General features: G+C 47.7%; 1 protein-coding gene across 1 annotated transcript; it reads left to right on the forward strand.

Moving 5' to 3' along the window:
- The first annotated feature begins 1,812 nt into the window (after positions 1-1,812).
- spry1 (sprouty homolog 1, antagonist of FGF signaling (Drosophila)) lies at positions 1,813-5,889 on the forward strand. Its single transcript, XM_070963362.1, has 2 exons — positions 1,813-2,367; positions 3,842-5,889. Exon 2 carries the CDS (start codon positions 3,897-3,899, stop codon positions 4,983-4,985), a length of 1,089 nt encoding a protein of 362 aa, XP_070819463.1. The 5' UTR covers positions 1,813-2,367; positions 3,842-3,896; the 3' UTR covers positions 4,986-5,889.
- The last annotated feature ends 4,591 nt before the right edge of the window (positions 5,890-10,480 follow it).

The raw sequence follows: 10,480 nt of genomic DNA on the forward strand, positions 1-10,480 counted from the left end.
ATGTTCCCTCACACTAACATCTAGGGAATTAGATAGTGGAATTAGACTTTGATCTAGGACCCCCTTCAAGGACCCCTAATGGCTCCTAAACCCCTAGTTTGGGGAACCGCTGCTGCATATCCACGGGGAGAAAAACAGCCACGGCTGGTACATTCATCACATCCATCCATGGAAAATCAGCTAATTGCTGTAATCGTGAGATTTCCGTCCGCACTTCCGACCACTAAGAGCAGGGATCCAGGCGGCCATCTGTCGGTCTACCAGGATCTGCTTTATCACCGAGAAGCTGAATTTTAACATCCAGCCTCAAAACTTCTCAGTCTGCTGCGCCACAGCCGCTCGAACAGTCCGTTAGCTCGAGCGGGCTTTTCCCGTGTTCTTTTTTAAGCATTTGCTGACCCGAAATGGCGCAGGAGGTCATTCATCTATTGATTTTTCCATTTGAATAGGATAAATTGACTTTGTATTGAACTTCCTTTTCTCATGGATCCGGATGTAGCGCATCCGCGACACCAATCAAACCAGACAGTCAGGAACAGAGAGGATGGGGGGGTGGCAGGAGCGGAGGGGGGAGTCTTTCCCCTGGCTGCAGGGCTGCTTTTTTCTTAAGGTGGTCCTGGGCTGAACCACCCCCCCCCCCCCCCGCCTCCACCACGTCCACCTCCCCTCAGTCCAAAAATCGACTCATTAAGCTTCAAATGATGGGAAAATGTCCATATCAGAGAGTCCTGCAGGCTGCAGGCGCATCGCGACACGTTTGATTTCCTCTGGTGACATGCGTCAGTGCGCAATGGGAACATTCCAGAGAGGAGAGGAGACATCCTGTTGATGTTTTCTCCCTGAGTGTCTGTAAAATCACGCAGTTGTCTGTGCAGACTGTGGTTTCCAAAGTGTGGTCGCAGCTCCGGCGCGGGTCGTTTAATAGAGTCCAGGTTTACGTTAAGACTGGAACAATAATGACAAATGCTACAGAGATTATTAGCTTTGAATCAAAACGCCTCATCCTGTTAAGAACTCTTGAAAGTGCCTCCACTCCTATTTATAAGCCTTTTTAATTCATTGAGATTAATCTCAGATTTCATCCTTTCTTTTCAGATTCCTTAACATGTTAAAAAAAATCCTCATTTAAACACATTTAACAGCCTTCATTTCTCATCTCAAAGCTTCAGTAATGATAAAATGCTTCACTTTATCGGAGTAGTTATATAGTTTATAATGTTCATTATATCTGAAACATATAAGCCCATAATAGTTTCTGTGACCAACAAAATGTCAAAATGCCTTTTTTTTCTCCTTTTACTGTATTACTGATGTATTAGTAGAAGTAATGTGCTTTTAATGCTCCTAATAACTTATACATTTCAAGAACCAGCATCGTATTTCACTCTATATTTTAGAAGCAGGGTGGATAAAAAGGCTTCAAATGAGAATAAATGTATGAAAATGGTGTTTTACTTGTCGTTTTACTGTGTGTGTCTCAGGCTCGTGTAGCAAAAATGACACATCAGCAAGAATATAAATAAATGGCGCGTTTATTACATCACTATTAGTCACATTAACCTTATTCACACCATTATTCATAACCCGCAAGAACGGAAACTAGTCGTTTTTTCTTCCCTGAGCCCCCTCGTCGAACCAACGCGAAATAAAAAGCCGTTCCACCTTAAGTGCTGCGCACATCTCTATCGCCCGGCCTTCCACATCTGCCCAATGAATCAGGAGCGGATGCGATGTATCCTTTTTCAGTGGAGTGAATGGCCAATGGGAGTTGGCTTGTCGAGCAAACACTGAGCCCTGCGTTCCCATTCATTCAGTGCTGAACAGGCCCGCAGAGCCGGAGAGAGCGCACCGCTGTCTGCGAGCCCACGACGCTTTCTGCGAGCGCAGATTCCCGCAACAATAAGTACCAAACAGAAGCCAAACTGCAGTCTGCGCACACGCCCGAAGAGGAGAAAGTCTTGGATTTAAGCTCGCTCGTCTTTCATTTCACTTCGTTTCACGCGGTTTTTATTTCACTACAACTCCTGCGGGACTTCTGTGACTGGGTCGCCTTGCCGAAAGATCGGCCTCCCAAGTGCGCAGCAGTTCTCCGGGTGCCTTCCCTCCCTCCTCCATCCCGAGCTCCACCGTGGATTTACTTTGTTTCATCCTGGGACGAATACATGCGTGACCCGCGCTGAACTTCAGTAAATCCGACCGAGAAAAGGGAATAACGCAAAGGGATACACTCGCACTTGGATTAACTAACAGTCTGTGAAGGTTATGCATTAGACCTGATAGTCGCTTGGACATTGCCCCTTCCTCTTGGATGGAGTTTTGGTAGGCTGTTTGGTGGATGGATTCGACGTTATGGATGGTTGCATATAGGTACGTATCTCCCCCTCTGCTCAACACTTGCTTTACGCGCATTATTGTGCTTGTGCGGTGTTTATTATCTGACAGCAGCGAGCCAGCGCGCGCCGCTGTAGCGGTAGAAATGTTTTGTTACATGCTGCTCAAAGCCTCAGACTTTCCGTGTCATTTTCTGCGCGTTTGACGCGGAAAAAAATCCGCCCGCAGCGGGTTAAATTCGTCGCGATCAGGCCAGTTGATGAAGTTGATGGATTTCCATGCCTGCGTCCTTCCGTGGCTCCGCTGTAACAAACACCCTTCCCCCCACGGCGGTTGTTTTCATTCATAAGTTTTTTCCCCGTCTATTTGGATGCGTCCTGTGCTGTCTCTTCATCTCCGGCTCTGTGTGTTTAGGATCCTGCTTTTATTACTGCGCACGACGTCTTCTCTTCCTGCGCGCTCCGTGCAGATAATCCTATTTACGGTGCGCCCTCTGACGCGCAGAGAATTAAAATTAATAACAGTTTGCGTGCTTGCAAAGCGCAAAAGAGGCTGAATCGATCAGTTTGGCTGCTGCGTTTCTAACTGCGAGGGTTGAGATGCGTTCACGGGGCAGTCGGGCTTCATGTGTTTGGAGATTTGGCCTCGTGCAGGTCGACGTTGCTTCATAACATCCACGAAGGCTCAAACCCAAATTCCTCATGGTGTTTACAACATGTACACGACTATTAGACAAATTATTTGCCTTAGATAAGCTTCATTCGTGTCAGCTGCAGCATGAGGTGAAGTTTTAATCCGGCAAACGTTCAAGCGCTCGCTTCGTTTTCAACCAAAGTCTATTTTGTCGGAACTTGGTCTGACCTTTAGGTTTTTTTTTCTACCTTTGTCCCCATTTCCCTGAAATCCTTTTTGGTGTAGTAATAGAATACTAAGTGAGGCAGCTCATTTAGTTCCCTTGGATCGCGTCCTCATTTGGTCGCCGCGGTGCATTTAAATGTTAACTAGTCATACAAATGTAAATGAGGAGGGGAAGTATTTGTAGGGCCTACTGAAGTTTACATGTGTGCGTATTGGGGAGGAAGGTACAAAAAGTCTTGTTAATGGTCAACTTTTTCCCCCGGGTTGCCTCATGTGGCGGAATCAGAAGTGACATATTGTCACGTTGACATGATGAAAACACAGAGTCTGAGTTAACTTTGAACACACCATCAGATATTAGAATACACACAGTCACATTTCAGCCCAAGTGCTAATAAAAGTTGAAAGCTGCCATTTTTGCTGCTGCAGAATCTCGATGATGTTGTTGTTTAGGGATAATGATAATGATGTGATCCTGACTGGGTTTGACTCGGTCTTCGTTCTGAAATGACCCGGGCATCAAGTTAACCCGTCTTCCATCAGGGTGCTGTCTGTTTGCCAGTTATGCCATGTTTTGGCTCACTCTGATGATGTCCCCTCCCTCCCTGCCTCTCCTTTGTCTCTCCCCGGCCTCTCTTCCCCCCTCTGGCAGGTTTTCCGATGCATGCCAAGTCCACGGTGAATGTCGGAAGTGGTGATCCCCCCAGATGGAGCTCCAAAGTCAACATGGCCCCGGCGGTTCATTAGTGGTGATCCAGCAGCCTTCCCTAGAGAGCCGCCAGAGGTCGGATTACGAGCGGGAGCTCCAGCATGCCGCCATTCTCTCCCTGGACCAAATCAAGGCCATCCGCTCCAACAACGAGTATACCGAGGGGCCCTCGGTGGTACGGAGGCCCCCTGCGCCCCGCATGGCCCCCAGGCCCCAGGACAAGCAGGAGAGGACTCACGAGGTCATCCTCGTCAATGTGAACAACAATTATGAGCACCGGCCATCAGGCCACCACCATCACGTCGGGGGCGGTGTGGTGGTTGTGGCTGGGGGACAGCAGTACGGCGGGTCCCGGGCGCCCGGGCTCAGCCGCTCCACTAGCACAGGAAGTGCCGCCAGCTCAGGGAGCAACAGCAGTGCCTCCTCTGAGCAGGGACTCTTGGCACGCTCGCCCCCCACCAGGCCTGGCATGAGCTTACAGCACCACCACAGAGCGGAGCGGCCTGTTCGGACTCAGCCCAAGCCCAAGGCCCTTTTACAGCCCCAGCAGGGACCTCACTTCCACCAGCCTCCACTAGAGGCTCCACTCAAGCCCCAGGGCAAAGGGAAATCAGACTTTTCTGGCTCTGGCAACGGGGTGGTGGCTGCTGCCGGGCACCAGTTCATCTGTGAGCGCTGCGGGAAGTGCAAGTGCAGTGACTGCACGGCTCCCAGGAGCCTGCCTTCATGTCTGGCGTGCAACGGCCAGTGCCTCTGCTCAGCTGAGAGCGCACTGGAGCACGGCACGTGCATGTGCCTGGTTAAAGGCATCTTCTACCACTGCTCCAATGACGATGAGGGGGACTCATGTGCTGACCACCCCTGCTCGCTGTCACGTTCCCACTGCTGCTCTCGTTTCCTGTGCATGGGATTAATGTCGGTACTCTTCCCCTGTCTGCTATGCTACCCGCCTGTCAAGGGGTGTCTGAAGGCGTGCCAGGGCTGCTACGACCGGGTGAACAGGCCCGGCTGTCGCTGCAAGAACTCCAACACTGTCTATTGCAAACTGGAGAGCTGGGCCCCACAGACCCAGGAAAAACCTTCCTGATCGCCCCTGTGTGTTTGTGATTGTGTGCGCGGGAGACTCTTGATGTGGATCTTATGATGACAATGATAATGATGATAGTCACAAATTAATGTTTAGCAAACATTCTAAGCACCTCCCACCCGCCTCCCCTCCTCGCTGCGGAAACCTAAGGAGCTAAGCAAAGGAGTAACGAAAACCACTCGATTATTTTTATTTTTTATTTTCTCTGGATCAGGACCATGTTTTTACAGACCAGTGTTTGCCTTAACTGTTTCTATGTCTATCCTCAGCTCCTCATTAACACTATTTTTTTATATATATGAAAAAGTTTTTCTTCCGTTTTAGGTAGGCAGTTTCCTCTGGGCGAGCGCGCCTGGGGGGAGCTGCCTCTCACCAAATCTGTGAAGGACGATCTACTATAGGGCAATTATGTAGCTGTTACCTGGTATTCATAGCAAGCAGGTATGTTTGAGTTTATTGGTTGCTGCCACACTAAAACCGTGGTTCCTATGCTCATGTTGCATTAACGAAAGCACATCCATCTCATAGTATTTTTTTTTTTCTTCCACTCGGACATGTTTCTCTCCTTCCACCCATCTGAACTCTTCATACACATTCTGTGGCATTCTCCCATGTTTTGTTTTGTTTTGTTTTTTCTTTATTTTGTGTAAATTGTATGCTCAAAAATCCATAAGAGGAATTCTGGCTATTTTTTAAAAGAAAAAATGTCTGTTAAAACATTTTTTTTGTTGTAAAAAATATTTATTATGTGAAGCTCTATTATTTTATGATATTTATTGCAAGAGACAGTCTTAAATTTACTCATGTCTGAATATAACAAAATATCAAATACTTACTGAAAAATTAAAGGGTGGCACAAAAGAAAACTATGTTAACTTTAATGCAGAAAATATATTAATTAATGAAAAAAAAGCACCGTCTGCTGTCTTGATTGAGCTGTTGGGAAACAGAAAGCGGCTTGAGGAGTGAACGATGTGACTGATGGCTGATTTTAGGGGGATGTGGGTCAGTTTCATGAGTTTGAGTTCATTGGCGAACAGCGAATCACTGTTTTCTGTGTGTGCGTGCGTGCATGTGTGTGTGTGTGTCCGCGCTGGCTGTGGAATTCCTCGTGCAAATTTTCAGCAGTGAGTCGAAACAGCTTGTAGCTCCAAATGTGACTGTTTACATTCTTGGAGGGCTTCTTTGCTGCGATTCTCCTCGGTAACCTTGAAAGCTAAACAATACAGGTCATTGACACGATTAGCCCCGAAGCTGCTAGCATCAACACAGCCTCCACGTTTCCATGAGTTATGCTCACAGGAAGTAAGTCTCCTTCTAAACCCCCCGCTCCTCTCCCCAGCCAACAAGTCACCACAAAACTATGCACTGTAGTTTACTCCCTGGGCTTTAACGCGGCTAGATCTGGATGTTCCCAAACTCCCAAATGGTCTCCATATTGCAGAGCCCGACAGTGTGTGCCTTGAGAAATGAGAGCAACCATTACGAGTGGCCGGGGCCACCTGTTCAAAGATAATAAACCGGGGCTATCAATGCTGGGCTTTTATGGCGTGGTTCCTGCACTAAAGGCAACGACAGGGGCAAATCCAGCCCCCACCACGACCCACGCTCCCCCATTTGGCCGCTTCTTTTTTGTCAGTGAATTTATCACTTGGGAAGTCCGCTGACCCCCACCCACCCACCCACTCCCCCCCCTCCACCTCCGGGCCCCCAGGGGATGAGATCATCACTTTGAAAGTTGGTTGGTCAGCCAGAAATGCCAACAGTTGGGGAAACACAAACTGTGACCAGGAATTTCTCTGGGACAAAGGAAAACATATACTGTGGCTTAGGTTTGGAAAACTGCAGCGTTGGCAAGAAAACAACGCCACCGTGTCAATAATCAGCTCCATGTGATGCTGCTGCCCTCAGGTGCTGCGTGCAGCAGGCCTGGGATCTGTGCATTCAGGAATACGAAGCTCTTGAGTTGACGTAAGCTTGAAGGTCGCAGTAAAAGCTGCAGCAGGTTTGAGTTCTTCGCAGCTGACAGTAAACACGAGCACAAAGGAAACATCTTGTTGCTTTTGCCGTTTAGCTGAGCGGGCTTTCGCTCACACTGACCAGCAGGCAGCCTTATTCCCGTTTGTCAGCAGTTTGCATGAAGTGAACCATCCCTCCTGTACTTAATGTGCTTTTCTTTCCCGTTCTGGTGGAATGTACCTTTTGTCGCCCTGAATAGTTAAGAGTGGATTAGCGATTTGTCAATTTCCTGTTACCTTTCAGAGCTGCAATTCGAGCCCCATTTGCTCCTGGCTCCTGGATGATAGCAAACAATAGGAGGCCTTTTTTCAGGTTTCACTATAGTCCCCCTGTACGGATGAGGGGGGGTGGAGGAGATCTAGACTGTATTCAGAAGGCGGTGAACAGGAAGACATTGTTTACTTGATATTTTCCAGCCTGAGCCAAATAAGGAAACAGATCCTACTCCCACCATTTCCAGAACTTGGCTCTGCTAAGTCCTTAACATGTCTCTTAAATCTCTGATCTAATCGGCGGAGGTGTCTAAAATAACGTTTTAGGTTCGTGAATAGTTTCTTTCACTTTTCAGTCACCCTGCCACGTGAACTGCTCTGTAACTGCGTCACATGTTACTCATCACTGGACTGCAGCTCCACTGTGACAGAAGTGAAATCTGAGTCAGTATTAAGTAATTCAATGGTGTAAATGGTCACAAGCCGACCCTCCTCCTCTTTGCACTTGTTTCGGAGTAAATTTAGCTGCTCCACACGCCCACGTAATGCTATTTGGAGTTGTCAGGCTTGGCAGGTCGCTTGCTGCAGCTTTGGGTTTTTTTGGGGCCATACAAGTGCAAACACACATGACTACCAAGTGAGTCATGGTGGAACCTCCAACCCACACATCCTACCGGGGCAGTCCTTTTCTTAGCCAGGGCACTGCTGCTGCGATGGAGCAGGATACTCTATAAACAGTCATCCTCCTCCACAGCGTTCATCACCAGAAGTCCTGCCTCAGCTTTCCTCCGCCTCCTCATCTGGTTTTCATTATTTCCCCTCATGGCATATAAATAGAAATTAGCAATCAGGGGAAATGTGGGGGTGGTGGATTTTGGAGAGGAAGGCGGCTTTTTTGGACTTCAGCGCGGTGACCAAAGTTTATGGAAGTTATCTCCTCAGATATTTTGGATGATCTCGGTGTGCTGGAGCGACATGTGAGAGCTGATGTGTTCAGAAACCGTTCCAACATCCACATTCGGCCTCCGCAGAATTAAAGTGACGTTCAAAGAAATATTAGATCGCTGTAAAACATCTGAGTGCAGGACCTGATAAAGTCACTGCTGTAATTCACTCTGTCCAAAATAGTAGAAAAATACAGTATACTGCTGGTGCCGGGTGAAAACCTTGTATATCCAAAATGTAAACATCTTGGTAAATAAGAAAAGCAGCCTCGTGTTCGCCTCCACCACCGTGCCTTTCAGGGTTTATATAACAGGTTTTGAAAGAGTTTGGTCCGGAGAATTTCCTCAACCCACAGAGGAACACGTAATCCTTCAGTTTAACTTAAAACATGAAAATCCCCCCAACGTGAAGGTCTTTTTCACCCAACACAGATGATATGCTAAAGATCACTTTTGGCTTGGCAGCAGAAAAAGACCAACAGATTTTGGTCCAAGTAGCCATCAACTGCAGAAAGTAACCATGATAATAACTGCGGCTCCTCTGCTTGACTTCTACAGTGGAGCAGAACTGGTTTGAACAGAAACTAGATCTGGAAAATCTCCTGGAAGATAAGATCATTCCTTACGAAGTGTGTAGATACTCCGAGTTTTAAATGTCAAAGTTTTGAGATTTCAGCCTCCAGCCCAAGATAATGGAAGTAAGTGTAATTATTATCATTTATTTATTTTACTGTGTTGCAATCAGAATTTACACTGAAAAGGTTTCATGTGGATCTGCTGTCCATTTTACGAAGGAACAGTCCTCATAAAACCTGTTGACAGTGAGTCTGTGGATGATCCAGAAGATGTTTTTGAGCAGCACAAATTAAAAACTGATCTCCTTGTATCTGAAGTTGAAATCTCTGTGACCAATATCTCAAAAGTAAATGAATTCATAGAGGCGGGTCGGCTGCTTCCTGGCTGTCAGACCGCCGGTGTGTCCGTGGACTGACACTCGTTTAGCGGCCTCTTTCCTCCTCAGGAGCCATAAAGAGCCTGCAGGGACGACCCGGTGTTTTATCAGGTGTCGAGGGCCATTCAGGATGGAGGTGTTTCACTGGGGCTTGAGCCTCTTGAGCATTTGCTCCTGGGTACACACACACACACACACACACACACACACACACACACACACACACACACACACACACACACAGGAACTTTCACACCCCACCTCTTAACCTGCTCTGTGCATGCAGCGTCACCAGCTATCTGATACCACATTCTTCTCCAAGCCTCCTTCCTGTCTCTTGCTTTTGTCTGCCATTTTATGGACAAAGGCCAGTTGGAGGGGATGATGATGATGAGGAGGAGGAGGAGGTGGCGGCGGCGGCCAAGGATCAATACAATACACGACCCTTGGCAATCATTCAGTTGGCCCCTTTTGTAATTAATGGCCAGGCGTTATTTAGGCTTCAGATAAGATTTGCTCTTGATCAATGGCTCCCGTTTCATCAGCGCGATTGACTCATCAATATTCAACGTGTCACTTCCTTCCTGCAAAGTTAGCGCGAAAGCCTTTGCCAGCTCTCGCAGGCCCCGGCAGACAAGCTTGTGATTTTGTATTCCGCCTGCTAATTAAATCAGCGGGGTGTTTGTCTCAGTGTTGCTCGTAGTGGAGACTGTTGCTGGAAACAGCCAGTTGTCAAGAGTCGTTAGATTTGATCCCCGAATCTGCTCCGAATGCTTCAAGAGATACCAAAACAGCGCAGTCTGCGTTGGATATTTCAGAATGACGACAGGGAGAAAACAGAGCCCGACGTGCATGAAAATCACCTCCTCGAATCTCCGAGCTGCTTTGGCTTTTTCTCACATAGCCTAACCCCGACGAGATCGCGTCCTTGTTCCTCATTTAACAGCCCCGGGGGACAGTTCTGTGTGTTTACTGCATTCCAGCCCCCCTACAACCACTTTTGTTCTGTTTTTCCCTTTGATATCTCGACCAAAGACAACAAGAAGCATCGCGCATGAGACAGATAGATGCATGTATGGATTGAAAGGTAGTTTGCGAGGAAGAAGAGGAAGCTTGCTGTTTCTTCATCTGCCCTTTCCTCCCCCTTCATTCCCTCTTTTTTTTTTTTTTGAGATTAGGCTATGCATCCAGACAGATGGTTCCCGTCTGCTGGCTTTTTTCAATTCACTTCCTCTCCTCACAGACAGCCACCCTTCCCCCCTCTGCTCTCTCACTCCCTCCCTCCTTCCCCTCTCCCTCTCCCTCTCCCTCTCTTTCTCCCCCCTCCCCCCTCCAACGGCTCCTCTGTTATGTGGCTAGAAATAATCT

This window comes from Chaetodon trifascialis, chromosome 5 (genome assembly GCF_039877785.1).
Source record: "Chaetodon trifascialis isolate fChaTrf1 chromosome 5, fChaTrf1.hap1, whole genome shotgun sequence".
Lineage (NCBI taxonomy): Eukaryota > Metazoa > Chordata > Actinopteri > Chaetodontiformes > Chaetodontidae > Chaetodon > Chaetodon trifascialis.